Source organism: Centroberyx gerrardi, chromosome 2, assembly GCF_048128805.1.
Source record: "Centroberyx gerrardi isolate f3 chromosome 2, fCenGer3.hap1.cur.20231027, whole genome shotgun sequence".
In the NCBI taxonomy this organism is placed as follows: Eukaryota; Metazoa; Chordata; class Actinopteri; order Beryciformes; family Berycidae; genus Centroberyx; species Centroberyx gerrardi.
Genome location: NC_135998.1, coordinates 34,288,202 through 34,304,936, shown reverse-complemented (window position 1 = coordinate 34,304,936; position 16,735 = coordinate 34,288,202). Strand labels below are relative to the sequence as shown.

The 16,735-nt window shown below is 42.9% G+C and overlaps 2 protein-coding genes across 2 annotated transcripts in view; both read right to left on the bottom strand.

The window, feature by feature from the left end:
* Positions 1-1,918: 1,918 nt before the first annotated feature.
* LOC139917330 (anthrax toxin receptor 2-like) overlaps positions 1,919-16,735 on the bottom strand; it is a 261,176-nt gene continuing 246,359 nt past the window's right edge. Inside the window, exon 18 of the transcript XR_013507185.1 lies at positions 1,919-1,961. The gene's annotated coding sequence lies outside the window, so the exon portion shown is untranslated. The remainder of the gene's footprint in view (positions 1,962-16,735) is intronic.
* Positions 6,920-15,016, bottom strand: dusp4 (dual specificity phosphatase 4). The gene is made up of 4 exons (XM_071897150.2): positions 14,647-15,016; positions 12,102-12,229; positions 8,829-9,048; positions 6,920-7,311 (listed from the first exon to the last, which is right to left on the bottom strand). The coding sequence occupies exons 1-4, from the start codon at positions 15,014-15,016 to the stop codon at positions 6,920-6,922; spliced, it is 1,110 nt and encodes a 369-aa protein (XP_071753251.2).

Genomic DNA, 16,735 nt, shown 5'->3' with positions numbered 1-16,735 from the left:
GGAGGAGGGAGGAGGAGGAAAGACGGCGGAGAGAGGAAGAGGAGAGGAGGCGGGAGGAGGAGGAAAGACGGCGGAGAGAGGAAGAGGAGAGGAGGAGGGAGGAGGAGGAAAGACGGCGGAGAGAGGAAGAGGAGAGGAGGAGGGAGGAGGAGGAAGCGAAGGAGCAGGAAGAAAGACTGCGGCAGCTCGAAAAAAGAGGCTTGTACAACAAATTCAAGAGGTGGCATTTTAAGAGTCAGAAACGGTTAAACCGGAACGACCTCGCGTACAAAGAGATTGACCCGCCGTACAAAACCTGCAGCTGCAAAGGTAAGGAAACACTTTACTTCCTTTTATATTTCACACAAGTACAAAAGAGATGCACGCTTTATATTTTTTTTAATTTGAATAGTAGGAGGTATAACTCTGTACCCGTTTTCAATATTCGTGTTCCGCTTCATATGGGTTGTATAATTCTCATTCTTTTTAAATATCATCTATATATTGATTTCTACCTAAATGTACGTTCAGTGTTGACTGGCTTTGAATTGTATATGTATATGTATTTTTTTCATATCAATGTAAGCTTGCATTTTTTTTTATATTAATGTATATTGATGTAATTACAATATTATGTAATTTAATGTTTATCATGTAATGTGTTATGTACAGTATGTCAGGTGTGGACCCCAGGAAGATTAGCTGATTGCCATGGCATCAGCTAATGGGGATCCTTTAAATAAACAAATAAACAAATAAACAAATTTGTATTTAAAGCCTCATAGGTATGTTTTCTGAGACAGACTGACAACATGTATTCTACAGCAGCCTACAACATACATAACATGTGACTTAACCTCTTGTACCGGTTTTTTTTTGTGGTTTTTTTTAGACATATTTTGCAAACATATGAAAGTAACGTATCAGAAGTGGCTTGACGAGAAGAAAAAACTGGTGGAAAAAGAAGAGAGGAGGCAGAAGAGGGAGGATGAGTGGAAAGCAAAGCAGCGGGAGAAGGCGCTGAAGACGCTGGAGAAGGAAAAGAAACGAAAGGAGGAAAAGAAACGAAAGGAGGAGAAATAATGAACCCCACCCCCTTTATTGAGAAACCAGCCCAGTGTTTTGGAACCAGATCCAAATGTAGTACCTTCTACATGGTACAGTGTGTACTGCATGCTGTACACACGCAAGTGATCCTGGCTTGGGACGTCCTGTTACCTCCGCGTGCGTTAACGCTCTCCCGGGAAAACGCGGCCGGCGACTCCACGTGTTTTGGGGGAGACACGTGGTCGTCTACTCCCTTCCCGGCCAGGGGGGGGAGGAGGAGGTCGCACGACGATAGGGACCGCAGAGCACATCGGGAACCGGCAACACCAAAAGAGCCCTCGTTCAGGTGTTGATTTCGACCCTTGTGGACTCGGCGGGAGTCTGTGAGGGCGGACACCGAGACCGGGCCATTCTCGCCACTTTAGTATCTAACGCATACTATGCAGCGGAAACACACGACGTACTCATGTAACGTCACACTTAATATATTAAGTATGAGTACTATGAGGTTTCAAACACTGGGCAGGTTCCTGCCACTGCGCCATCCCTCTAATATTTGCCACCGGACACCTCCACCCATTCCTGAGGTCACATGACTATCACCTGAAACCTGGGGATGACAAACATCTTCCCTGCTGTGGACAGACACCGAGCAACAGAGACCTTCCTCTTCCGGGACATCAGGACTCCTCAGCCACATATCCCATATAATCTACTCTGTTGCTGTGATCGATAATGATTGATTGATAATTGCTGAATAAAAACATTCATTCTGATGGACTGACACCAAAACCTGACGTTTACCGTTGATGTTTTAGATCCTGAAACATTTTCTCATATCAAACTCCATTGTAGCTGCTGGAAATATCTGGAGGTGACGTCACCTCGTCTACGATTGGCCGGTTATCCACCAAGAAGAAAAACACAACAAACTACTGAATGGAAAGAACATCACCAACAGCTGTTTTTCTAAAAGTGTTAAAGGGTTAGATTTAGGGTGGATTTTTCCTAGCATTATTACTAGTGTTATATTCTTCATTGTTTTCTTTTTGGCTGGACCGCAACAGCGGGGCCAGCCCTATAAACGTGAATGTCTGTCACTCACTGACTGACTGACTGAGTGACTGAGTGACTGACTGACTGACTGACTGACTGAGTGACTGACTGACTGAGTGACTGACTGAGTGACTGACTGACTGACTGAGTGACTGACTGACTGACTGAGTGACTGAGTGACTGACTGACTGACTGACTGAGTGACTGACTGACTGACTGACTGAGTGACTGACTGACTGACTGACTGACTGACTGACTGACTGACTGAGTGACTGACTGAGTGACTGACTGACTGACTGAGTGACTGACTGACTGACTGATTGACTGACTGAGTGACTGACTGACTGACTGACTGACTGACTGACTGATTGACTGACTGACTGACTGAGTGACTGACTGACTGACTGACTGACTGAGTGACTGACTGAGTGACTGAGTGACTGACTGACTGACTGACTGACTGACTGACTGAGTGACTGACTGACTGACTGACTGAGTGACTGACTGACTGACTGACTGACTGAGTGACTGACTGACTGACCGACTGACTGACTGACTGACTGACTGACTGACTGACTGAGTGACTGAGTGATGAAGTTACACCATTGGTCGGCCATGGCACATGGCACATCCGCCATCTTGTTTCTCCGCTGAGATCGGGAGCCCGTTTCTCCCACACAGTAAGCAGGCTGACCAATATCATGCATGTAAGCTGAAGCTAACTGAAGCTAACTGAAGCTAAAGTAGAATCTATACAGTTATATCGCCGTTGATTTCGATGCATATGCGCGAGCTCAGTCCACCTGACAGCCCTCTGTTCGGCAGAGAGAGAGACAGACAAGCATGGAGGTTTTTTGGATCGGGAGGATCAATGCGGGCCATTGGTCAGCCGTGGGACGTGGCACACCCATACACGGTCCAGCTATATGCCAGGTTTTGACCTAGTCTTGTTATATGATGATAGTGTTTTATCAAATTGTCTGCATCCATTCATCCATTCTGCTTCACACTCACATCACATAAAGAAAGCGCAGAAACCTTCATTAAGAACATTGGTTTATTCAACAGTGGATCTTTAGTAATAAATAAATGCACAGATCATCCATTCCACAATAAAATTGAGGGAAAGCTTGTTTTTTTTTTTTTTTTTTTTTTTTATATAAATGTCCATGTGGAGGATTGATATTGCCATGATGGGAAGACAGCATTGACCAGACAGAGAGACAGATGGACAGACAGGTAAAAACCATACAGATGTGTACAAAGTATTGCGTTTTTCAATGATTGGTTCTTTCTTTTTCTCTCTCTTTCTCCCTTCCTCTCTCTCTCTCTCTCTCTCTACTTGGACAAAATGTCTTTATGCAAAGTCTAGTCAGTCTATCATCACCATGATGTGCAAATCAATCATAAATTATAAATACAGTATTGCATCACTTCAAAGTGCTACAGAGAGAGGTGCCGACCATCTTCAAAAAAACAGAAAAGGTTCATGTTCTTTGTAACCTTGTGTGTGTGTGTGTGTGTGTGTGTGTGTGTGTGTGTGTGTGTGTGTGTGTGTGTGTGTGTGTTGTGCGTACATCAGGACTCAGGAATAAAAGCACCCATGGTTGGATATTGTGCCTTTGGATGTCTGGTACAGAGTCTAGAGCTGCTGAGCTCCGGTCCAGAGAAAACATCTCATTAAAAAATATTGAATATCAAACTGTGATGTCATGACGGATAAACATGATGTCAGAGTGTGGTTTCTTAAAATGAACGCCGTGGTAGTTTGTAGTTTAGCCTGTTGTAAATTGTAAATACAGTATTGCATCACTTCAAAGTGCTACGGAGAGAGGTGCGGACAATCTTCAAAAGCAGAAGAGTGTTACAGTCTGTGTGTGTGTGTGTGTGTGTGTGTGTGTGTGTGTGTGTGTGTGTGTGTGTCAGGACTCAGATATACAATGAATGTACAAAATATTAGGGACATCTTCCTCTTCCTGATATTGAGTTGGAGCCTCTTTTTTGCACAATGTCAATTATCTCAAAGCTTCAAAAAATCTTTCTCAAATTTGACCTGCATATCCTCCTTTGTGATTGGTTTAGATTTAATAAGGGGAAATCAATAAGGGATAACGGCTTTTTACCATGGATCCACCTCATCAGTGTACTTCATTAAAAAGAGCGAGTGTCCCTAATATTTTGTGTAAAAGCACCATGTTTGGATGTTGTGTCTTTGCGGCATGTGGGTCTCCTGAAACAAAAAAATGGAGTGTTTCATTCCGGAAAGATACACATCCGTTCCTCAGTGAATATTTAAAAAACACAAGTGTTTTTTATAAAAGGGGGCGGGGCAAGCAAAAACAAGAATTTCTCCTTCGGGGATCGATAAAGTGTAATTTTGAGCCATTCTGTGCTTGACTTTCCTACATTTACTATGTAAGAGAAGGCATCTTTTTGTTTTTTCAAGTTGTGGAAATCTCAGTTTTGTTGTAAAACTCTTTATATGTTTTCTGTTAGGTGTGTTTGGGATTGTCACATTATGAGAGAAACATTTCTACGTTTCAGCAGAATAAAACAGCCTGCTCTCTTTCCTGTGAACTGGTAAATAGCTTACTGCTGCTTTTACCCATATATTGCTTTTCCTTTTTTTTTTTCTCTCCCATTCTTGCTTCTGACTGGATTTTTGTAGCACTTTGAGATTTCGCTTTTAATGAAAAGCGTGTCACGAATGAAACGCATTATCATCATTATTATTATTATTATTATTAAAATCCCCTTATATCACGGCATTCCTTTTAACTGCAGTGATGTGTTTTGATGAACCTGAGTCACCGAGGACAGACTCCAGTCCTGGGCTGAAAACAATTACATTTCTTTTATGATATTTATCATTTTAGTTGAATTGAAGGTTTAAATGTTTATGTATGGTTTGGGAGAGTTTGTTTCATGACATCATGGTTCAGGAAACCAGTTCAAACACCATTGTACATTTTCCAAAAAAATGTTTTGTCAGCCTGAAAAATTACACAGTTTCAAAGGTCAAATCTACTGGGTCCCAATTTGGACTCACACACCTACCATGTACACCCTATGTGTGTGTGTGTGTGTGTGTGTGTGTTTGTGTGTGTGAGAGAAATTCCAGCTGAGATTGAGCAATTTGCTTTCTGGTTTCTAAAAAAAAAAAGAGAAATGTGGGGGTGAATCCAGAGGAAACCTTCAGGGACAAGGCACAAACACCTCAACTGGCTGCGCCCCCAAAAACGCCCTCAGACCTATACAAGGAAAATCCAGGAGAGGAACCCGAACCTCAGGGTGCTACACGTGCTCAGTTAGGGCCCGGGGCGAAATCGATATCACCATAATCACGTTAAATAATCAAGTGAATGTTCATCCTGTTGAACCGAACGGTAATGTTATGTGTGATGTCAAAGCAAAAGTGACATTTTCAAATAATATTCCTACCCAACTTTTTACTTTTTTTTTTTTTCTAGAAATGAGTGTCAGTCTGTTGAAACCAGTCAGAATAAGGCAGATCACTGCACTGCTGTCAAGAAAATGACACTTAATTCTACTAAATTCTTCAAACAAGTCGATTTGCATTGGAAACAAGTGAAATGATCAAACCTCACTGGCAGATTTTTTCATTTGTTTTAAAAAAAATTGCAATTTCAGGACTCAATAATCGACTAAATGACTTAAGTTAAGATGGAGATTTTCCATATTTTGTGCCGACTCCCTCCTCTCCTGGCTTTTTCTTTCGGCCTCGCATTCAAACAAATGAGGATTTTCTTTCATGTAGGGGCCCACATGTGAGGGGTTTCCTACGGTGTGTATCAGGGGCTGGAGGGAAGGGGTTTCCTAGTCCATTTTCATAGGGCCCGGGCCTTTATTTGGCATCTTCTTCTTTATTTATTTAGTCTCTCTTTGTCCTCTTCAGGAGGGAAAAAAGGGGGGAGGGAGAGATGACAGGAGGAGGAGGAGGAGGAGGAGTGAAGGAGAGGAGGGATATAAAAGGATGAAAGGGAGAAGAGAGGAGAGGAGGGTGTGCGTGGGAGAGAGAGAGAGAGAGAGAGAGAAAGAGAGAGAGAGGAAGGGGATGTATGAAAGACAGGAAGCTCCGGTCAGATCGCCAACATAGCACCTGTCACCGAAGAGACTCCTGCTTTCTATCACCAGCTCTCTCTCTCTCTCTCTCTTTTCACCCTCTTTGACTCCTCCCCTCTTTTCCCCATCGATCTCTTTTGTCTGGCAACAGGACACCCCAAGGGAAAGAGAGGGTGCTTAAGATTCCTCCTTCCTTCCTCCCTTCCTTCCTTCCTGTGTCCATCTCCTCTCCTAAAAGACCTGTCGTCTCCATAGCAACAGCCCCCCCCCCCCCCCTCCCCCCCTCCCCGGACCACCTGACCCTGTGTTCATACTGAGCTTATTCAGTTGGTGGTCGTGAATGTGTGTGTGTGTGTGTGTGTGTGTGTGTGTTTTCTTTTCAGAGAGAGGGTCTATCTTCAGTACATGTCAGTTCATCACTCTCTCCTGACATGCTTTACTGAAACGACGTTCAAGATTGTTTTCATCTGATTGGTCAGTTCCAGTAAATCATGTGTGAGTGGGCGGAGTTTCGCCCGGATCCTCTCAAGCGTATTTCTTTTTTTTTTCTGCACCTCTACAGTCGCACCTCTGCTCCTCCTCCGAAAACCGAGAGAGCCTTTCAGTCTTTGAGTTTTGAATCAGGCACCATGATGCGTCTTAACCCCCCGGCCCAGTCGTGTGTCCGCACTGCAGCGCTCAGTGAGACCGACAGCTCTCTCAGCCAATCACAGCCCAGTCTGTTGAGGGCGGGAGCTTGGCGATTGGCCGTCCATCAGCAGCCGGGCGAGGTCGTGATGGGGCTGTGGTGCAGGTAGGCGGGGTTTACCACGGAGACCGGGAAGCTGAAGATGAAGGGGGAGGTGGGCGTGGCCGTCGTCGAGGCCCCTGCCGCCGACGGCTTGGGTCCGAGGAGCGGGCTCGCCGCGGCGGCCGCCGCTTCGGCGGCGCACGACGTGGCGAGGACCTGCGACTCGAACTGCAGCAGCTGGCCCATGAAGCTGAAGTTGGGGGAGATGATGCTGCGGCGCCGGCGCACGAACTCGAAGGCCTCGTCCAGACGCACGCGCTTCCTCTTCATCAGGTAGGCCAGGCAGATGGTGGCGGAGCGGGAGATGCCGGCCTGGCAGTGGACCAGCACCCGACCGCTGGAGTCCCGAACCGAGTCTGGGGAGAGACGAGGGTCGGAGGTCAGAGGTCACCATGAATTCCAATATGCTTCATTTGCACATTATGAAAAAATGCTGCTTTTTGCACTTTTTCACAAATATATTTTTCTCTCTTCTTGCATCCGTTGCATCTGCCACCATCCATCCTTTTTAACTGTATTGGGATCGATATTTTGTATTTCTGTGTTTTTATTGCGACTTCCTACGAGCTGAATTTCCCTGGTGGACGATAAAACCTGAACTGAACTGAACTGAGGTTACACTGAAGGATTCCTGCTTTTTTATGTTGCCCTGATAACAATTATAAAATCTGAGTGATTTATTTGAACTCTGGAGTTTTTCCTCCTTAAGTTTGGTTCAGGTGAGAAAAATCCCTGGACTCTGGTGGCACCAAATAACGGCACAGAGAGTCTCAGAGAGTCTCAGTCCCCCCCCCCCCCCAAAAAAAAAAAAATATATATATATATACATAGTGACCTTTGAACTAAACTCCTTCCTGACTCTATTTCTCTCTTTCCTTCACAAACCACCAGGTGAGAAACATCAAACCACATTTAACTAAATCAAATGCAAGTGTAGAAATTGGAGTCACACCTCCTCCCTCACTCTGTCGCTCTCTCTCTCTCGTTTGCCCCCCATCTCTCCTTCTCTGTACCTCTCTCTCCCTCTCAGGTGCCTGTCTCTCTCTCTCTCTCTTCGTCTCTCTCTTCATCTCTCACTCTCTTGCTCTCTCACATGCTAACACAGATTTAAGGTAACTCCACCATGCCGTCTGTGCCCCCAGTAACAGTGGATGAGTCAGACTCTGGTCCCACAGCAGCTAACTATGACGCATACCAGCACCTACACACACACACACACACACACACACACACACGCACACACACACACACAGCACAGTACATGCTCCCCGACATGCAGTCAGAGCAGATGCATGGAAACCGCTCATATGCACACAGTATACACACAGCAAAGATATGCAAAGCAGACACAAAACACACACGTGCCTCTACATGGCAACACACACACACACACACACACACACACACACACACACACACACACAAGTCACAAGTCACACCAAGCACAAACTGAGCTTTAAAAAAAAAACCTTTAACAGCCATTTTCTCAAACTGACATATTTCCGGTATGCAAAACACCTTTTCCTCAACTCAAAAAATAAATGGTCATTTGGTCTTTGTTAGATATTGTTTGTTATTAAGGGGGTTAAATTTAATTTAATGGGGTAGAGAAAGGCAGTTTGATATGATGAGAGCGGCAGAGGGGCGGGACTATTCAAAAATCTGTGATGATTTTATTGGTTGGAATTTTGATGTCGCCCCCTGGTGCACGATGAGGTAATCACTAAAGATTTTCTGTTTTCCAGGAAGAAAAGTAATGAGATTTTCATATGAAAACATTTTTTTTGTATACATTTTTTTTATTAAATTCCTTTAATAGGAATGCATTCACACACACACACACACACACACACACACGTTCTCGCTCACTGACCTATGAACTCGATGGCCTCCAGGAACCAGGAGCTGATGTCCTCCTTGTGGTTGTCCTCCACAGGGATGCACTTGTACTGGTAGGCTCCCTCGAAGTGGTTGGGGCAGTCGGCCGACACGTTGAGCAGCGCCGAGATCCCCGTGGCGTCCAGGACCTCCTTCCTGGAGGCGTGGAGCGCGCTGCCGAGGTAGAGGAACGGGAGGATCTCCACCGGGCCGCCCTGCAGCGGGACAGATGGGACGAGCGCTCGTTCATTATTCCTTCATTTATTCATCAGCAGCACAGAGGGAGATTTGGAGAGGGTGGGGGTGGGTGGGTGAGGAGGAGGGGGGTGAAGGGTGGGGGGGGGGGGGGGTAAGTCTCCACATGGCCAACACGGAGAAGAGACAGTGTAGAGAGTGTCATTCATTTAATTGTTGATTATTAATTAAGTTAATTAGCTCCTAAATCCATTTATTTAAAGAAGAGTTTACCGTTCTGAGTCAGGTCAACAGTCAATAAGTCAGTCAGTGAATTCATTCATTCATTCATTCACTGAGCCAGTAAGTCATTCATTCGTTCATTCATTCTTTTATTCATTTATTAATGTAATCATTCATTCATTCATTCATTCAGTCAGTCAGTCAGTCAGTCAGTCAGTCAGCCAGTTAATAATGCATTCATTCATTCATTCATTCACTCAGTCAGTCAGCCAATTAATAATGCATTCATTCATTCATTCATTCATTCAGTCAGTCAGCTAGTTAATAATGCATTCATTCATTCATTCATTCAGTCAGTCAGTCAGCCAGTTAATAATGCATTCATTCATTCATTCATTCATTCATTCATTCATTCAGCAAGACTCATTCATTCATTCATTTCATAAAGAAACTTCTCTTGATTCTGATCTAATATTTCAGCTTGGAGATTGAAGTTGGGGAGATTTCACTCTCAGTTCAGTAAATGTTCCTCAGATCTCAGATCAGTGTGAATGAAAATGTCATTTATGAGCTAATTTATACTTCATACTATTGGACATCATTATAAAAGTCAGTTGTCATGCCAGTTGACTCTGAAGCCCAAATCTAATCCACATTAGGCTGAATATTAATGCTTGATAATGACTGGTGGCAGAGGGCAACTTGTTCAAATTTAAGGTGAGAAAAACTGGGGAGGTAAACTTTATTTCCCCTTAACTTACTCCTAAAATGTACAGCCAACAAAGATGCATCACTACATGCTATTTTAGATGTTTAGATATTTTAGAGTTTTTTAAAGATTTTATCTATTTGCAAATAAAAAGCAGCTTACATGATAGGAAAGGAATTCACTGTCTCACCTGACCTCGCCTAAATATTCCTTCAGTCTGATTATTATCAGACTGGAGCAGCTTATTATCTGTATAATTAACACTGGACCATTCAATATGTTCTCTCAAGCCTATGAGTCGTTTCACATGTCACACATATTTGCAATATATTTTGACTGGACAACATATATTTTATATATCCTTGCACTGCGCAGAGAGATAAGAGATTAGAGAGAGAGAGATAATAATAATGATAATAATAAACTTTATTTATATAGCACTTTTCAAAACCGAGTTACTTTAAAAGTTACTTTAATAAGTCAATAAAACATCATACGAGATAAAGAACTTGAAATAGAAGAGACCATCTAAAAGAATGAATACAGTGAAATGGAATAGAATAAATTAAAATAAAATAGGATAAAATTGCGTAAAATAAGTTAAAATAAACGCCAAGAGAAGGCCTTTACATAAGAATAGGTTTTAAGAAGTGACATAAATGATTAAGAAGTGCCAAGCTAGCCTATTTTCAGTGTCATCTACTTGTAAATACATTGTTTTGGATCAGTTTTTGTATATTTTTTTAAACGTATCTTGAAACATATTCTGCTGTATATGTGAAATGTGTTATGTTTTTTTCCCAGTGTGTGTTGAGAGGTCAGCTGGCGGCCTGTCTGAACCGGCAGTGGGATTTATTGACGAGGCGCTGTGTGTTTATGTCACCGCCGCTGACGACCTCAGTACTGACACAGCGTCAGGAAACGATCAATACTGCTAAGAGATGTAATGTGAGGAGAGAGAGAGGGGGGGGGGGGAGAGAGAGAGAGAGAGGGGGGGAGAGAGAGAGAGAGAGAGACAGAGAGAGAGAGAGAGAGAGAGAGAGAGAGAGATGCCCCATGCTATTTTACAGAAAGTACATCAGCAGCTGTCAGAAATAAAGTAATAAGTAATCTATTTTCTTCAATGTCTTTTCTTTTTGTTTCTGTATAAGAACTGATTTCATTTCAGTTTTCATTTGAACTTGCTAAATACGGAAATGTATTCTCCCACCTGTTTATAGCCTACAAATATTTTGAAAACCCAATAAAAATATTACTGAAAAAAAGAAATAAAAGAAATAAAGGTAAAGCTCCAGTGACAAAACAACAAAACAACAGTGTAGCTTATTTTCCTGCAGTGCAGCTAAGCCTATAGAGCTTTTTATACTTAGAAAACACACAGAGGCGTCTGTGTCTGCATCTCCACGCATGCCAGGGGAATTAAACCTAAACCACATGTGACTCTGTGTGTGTGTGTGTGTGTGTGTGTGTGTGTGTGCAGACCAAATGATGCAGAGGTGAAGCAAAATGTGGATGAACTGTGACCTGCAGCTGGTGGTCAACAAAAGGCCAAAAAAAACCCCACAGATATAAATGAAAATCAATCATATTTTCCGGAGTAATATTACTCTACATACTGGATGGACAGTAGACTATACATAGAATAAAAATAAATAAATAGAAATCAATTATATTTTCAGAAAGGTACATATCGCTCTACATTACCAGATTAACAGTTGGCAAATATGGAAATGACTTATCTCTTTTTGTTTTACTGGGCTGCTGCCAGTGTGACTGTGGGGAACTGCACTCTACGATCCAGTAGTCCCTTAAAATAACCTGACATTTACATTAATTAAGGGAGTTTTTAATGGGGGAGACCCCATGAAATCCACCTTAAACACCCCTTGATATTTGACTGCTTATTTTCTAATTTAATGTAAAATTCAGTCTCTGCGAACCAAACCGTGAATAAATCCCTTAGAAACCCATGATACTAACCTTACTTTTTTAAAGCTGTTATTTTTAATGGATGATTTATGTAATGGAGAAATGAAGGACATTCCAGGGATAAAGTTAAGGGGTTTGGTTTCATAGTGAAATGGGCTTTAAGGCGGCTCCACCCCCCCTGCTCCCTGGTCAGCTGGTCTCAGCTGGTCTCACCTGGTCGTGGTGCGGCGTCCCGCAGGACGAGCAGGACGAGTCCACGCTGGACTGGCTGGTGAGCGGCGGTAAAGATTTGGTCTTCAAACAAAACTCTGGATACTCTGAGAAGAACCTGTCGTATCCACCTGGAACAACAGAGAGGATCACAATATTAATATTAATAACAATGATGATAACCTTTATTTGTATAGCACCTTTCATACACAACATGCAGCTCAAAGTGCTTTACATACAATAGAATAAAATACAGATAAAATATATATAAAAGAACAAGCAAAACGCATTGTATTAAAAGAAGTAAAATAGGAAGATAAAAGAACATAATCAAATTAAACAGTTAAAATGAATGCTAATTAAGCTTTAGATTTAACATGAATGTTCACACACATCTGGAAATGTAGTTCTTTCTCTTTCCTCACAAAAAAGGACTACAGTAGTGCTTTGATGAAGTTAAGAATGGGTTAAAATATCTATATATTTTCCACATTTTAGAATAACAGTAAAGACATCAGAACTATGAAATTACACAAATCAAAACTGTCTTATATTTTAGATTCTTTAAAGTAGCCGCCCTTTGCCTTGATGGAAAGGCAAAGGCTTTGGAAAGAAATTCATACATAGGATCAACTTCACTATTTATATTTGTCTAAGAAACTCATTTCAAGCATTTAAGCAGAAGCCTTTAGATCAAAATGGCTTTAAGAGAATGAAACACAGAACATTCAGTCAGGTGGGTCCAGACTGATAACAGGAGATGACACACTTTAAGCCTCTGCAGGAATATTACAGAGGTTTTTGATGCATAGAAGCATGCAGAAGGGGGAAAACAGCATGGCAGCCTGTATGAAATGACTCCGGCACAATCCGCCTGCCTGGATTTCCTCCTCCATGCAGCTAGTCTGACATAAAGCCTCTTAAACCGGCTCCTGACCTACTGTGGCCGGTGTGTCTACTGTACAGCAGCCCACAGAAACGATGTCATCATCCTCTCACATTATTTATCAGATTATAACTGACACATGTCATCTTTATGGACTGGATCTATACTCCGCTCCTGCAGCTCCGAGGCCTCTGCGTCATTAGGATGCACAAGAAAAAAAACCCAACATGCGCCACAACTAGAACCTGTACTACGGTGCTAAGGTTTTCCCCTGCAGTCTAAATATAGGCTGTGTGTGTGTGTGTGTGTGTGTGTGTGTGTATAGGTGGCTGGACTGGACCGGACCCTTTCTGAAATGTGTGTCCCTGTCAGTCCCTCCTGCAAGGTTTGATGTGGCTCCTACGCATCAGCATTACCTCATTCACTCAGCTTGTGGCCATTGGTCTGTGTGTTTCTGTGTGTGTGTGTGTGAGAGAGAGAGTGAGAGAGAGAGAGAGAGAGTGTGTGTGTGTGTGTGTGTATGTGTGTGTGTTGTAAAAATTACACCAGCGCATAAAAATAGAGCAGGCACAGTCAGCATGATATTTCCAACACTGGTTTATAGGCTAATGAGGAGCCACAGCTACAGTCTTCAGCATCTTAATGGAGACAATAAAATAATATTGGCTGCAGGGGATTATGTTTGTAAACAAAGAAAATGTGCAACGGTTCCATAAGATGGTGGCATCCCCATTTAACCACAACTATTAAAATAATTCTAAGCTTTGTTATCACTATTATTACTATTTTTTTATTTTTTATTGTAGGCTTCTATTGTCTCATATAAAGGCTCAGTCCAAGAATAAACGATTAGCATTAATATTAGTATCAGTAGTAGTATTATAGGCTTCTATTGTAGTCATATTATATTATAGGCTTCTATTGTAGGTGCTCTAATATTATTGTAGGCTTCTATTGTCTCATATAAAGGCTCAGTCCAAGGATCGTATTATAGGCTTCTAGTAGCTTTATTATAATTATAGGCTCTATCGTCCTATATAAGGCTCAATCCAAGAATAAACGACTACCAATAGTATTAGTATCAGTAGTACTAGTAGTATAGGCTTCTATTGTAATTGTATTATTATTATTATTATTACGCCTTTGTTGTCCGATATAAAGGCTGAATCCAGGAATAAATGACAATGATAGTGATAGTAATAGTAGTATTTTAGGCTTCTATTCTAGTTGTATTATTACTAAAGGTTTCTATTGTCTCATACAAAGGCTCAATCCGAGAATAAACGTCTATTATTCGTATGAGTAGTATTAGTAATAGTAGGCTATCGGTTTTTACTCTATTTGCATTATAGTTACAGGCTTCAGTTGTCCCATATAGAGGCTGAATCCGAGAATAAACGATTACTTCTGGTATTTGCAGTATTATAGGCTTCTATTCTATCTGTATTATCGTTATATTCTCCAGTTGAATCATATAAAAACTGAAACCAAGAACACACGATAGTAATACAGGCTTCTATTCTGTAGCATATTATCATTAGAGGCTCCAGTTGACCCATATAAAGACTGAAACCAATAATAAACGATAGTACTACACTATCATTGCTCCAGCTGACCCATATAACGGCTGAATGCAGGGATAACCGCGCGCCGCACTCCTACCTTTCAGCAGGTATATTTCCGTGCCGGAGGAGTCGCCGCACAGCGCGTTGAGCACCAGCATGACGGTGCTGTCCTCCTTCACCGCGTCCGAGTCCTGCGTCCTCTCGTCGTACAGCACCACGGCCGAGTAGAGCCCCGACCTGAGGCGGCCCCGGACCTCCTCGTCCCCGGCCAGGACCTGCTCCAGGCTCAGCACGGAGCCCTTGGCCCTCCGGCGGACGATGGTGTTGCAGCGCGCGTTGACGGCGCCGCGGATGTGCCCCGCGCTGAAGGCGAGGAAGGAGCGGCAGTCCAGCACCAGACACTTGCCGCTGTCGTCCTTCAGGAGCCGCTTCAGCACCGGGCAGTCCATCTCGCACAGGTCGTCCATCGCCGTCGTTGTTGTGTGTTGGTTTCGCTGTCGGTAATATCCTCTCCCCGCCACCAAAAAAAAAATCCCCCGGAGAAGGCGCACGGATCCTGCGGTGGAAGCCCCCCCTGCCCCGCTCCTCTATGTGCGCGTCGTTTCTCCCGCGGAGCGCATTGTAAAACCTACTACTTTTACGCGCAGTCCGGTCACCTCTTCCTTTATCTCTGTCTCTCCTCCGGATTTGGTTTTTATGAATGGGTGCATCACGTCACGGCGGAGGTGACGTCAACCGGCGGGCAGCCAATCAGGGAGCCTCCCGTCCCCGTCCTCTCTCCTCCTCTCCTGTTCATTCATAAAAAAGTCAGACATCAATGAAACTAGAGGCGGTGGAGATGGAGATCGGAGTCCATGGGCGTCAGACGGGTCTGGCACGGCACGGCACGGCACGGCCTGCCATGCCTTAACCTGTTCCAGTCCAAATCTCATCTGGTAGTTTGTTTTATCCTAAGAGAGAGCTAAAAGACCAAGCTAAAAAAAATAAAACATCTATATGGAAGGCAAAATTTAACCAGCGCTAGTGTTCCCTCTTGGTTAAAGAGACAGTCCGTCGACCGGATGACCCAGTTTAAACCCACGTGCTGTTTCAACATGATCAACCAGAACATGCAGCCAGAGCCCAGTTCCAGACAGGATTATTATGTTTAAACCATTCAGCTCAGGTTCAAAAACATCCGTCCTGCTGAAGTGTCTTTGAGCAACGCACTGAACCCCCTCCAGCTGCAGGGGGCGCTGTCCTGACCTCTGACCCCCCCGTCTCATTATTATCTGAACCAATGTCCTGCTGTATAAAGGATTATGAAAATAGCCATTATAAAAAATAGACAATAAATATGTAGGGCAAAGACTCACAGTTCTCTCCTTACAGTTATATTTTTATTATTATATTTGAAGCAACAGTCCACTGAAACACACAGCTGATGTCTTCCTCAGCGTGTGTGATTTTATAAATAGCCGTTATTAATTGCTTATTTATGGAGGAAACATTATAGAGATGCTCTATCTTTGTCTACTTTTTTATTTATACCTTTTATTGCCTTTCATAGTCTTTTTTTCTCCAGCCTACACCTCTATTCATATTTAGTTTCTTTTAGGTCAATATCTCTTCTTCATTTCATTGCATTTTCCTAGAAATTGATTTAATTTTGACTTTTGATCCTACATTTGATTTTTTTTCTAGCTTTAATCTAATTTTACTTTTGTAAATTGTGTAATTTAATTTAATTAACTTAATTCAAGTCCAATAAAATGTATAGACATGTCCATGTATAGACATTTTCAGTCTGATTCTATATTGTACTGGGCTGCAGGTGTGTGTGCATACGCATACGTGCGTGTGTGTCTGTGTGTGCATGTGTGTGTGTGTGTGTGAGCCAATAACCCGAACACGATTTGCATCTTCTATCACACACAACCTTACTGAGCGTGCTCAGGTATTTGCATGTTGATCTCATTTCCATGGTTACCAGAGGAGAAAGAGAGGCACGGCAGCAGACGTGACAAGAAAAACACAGACACACTGACACAAATAGACTGACAGACAGACAGACGGACAGACAGACAGACAGACAGACAGACAGGGAGAGAGACAGACAGACAGACAGACAGACAGACAGGGAGAGAGACAGACAGACAGACAGACAGACAGACAGGGAGACAGACAGACAGACTGACAGACAGACA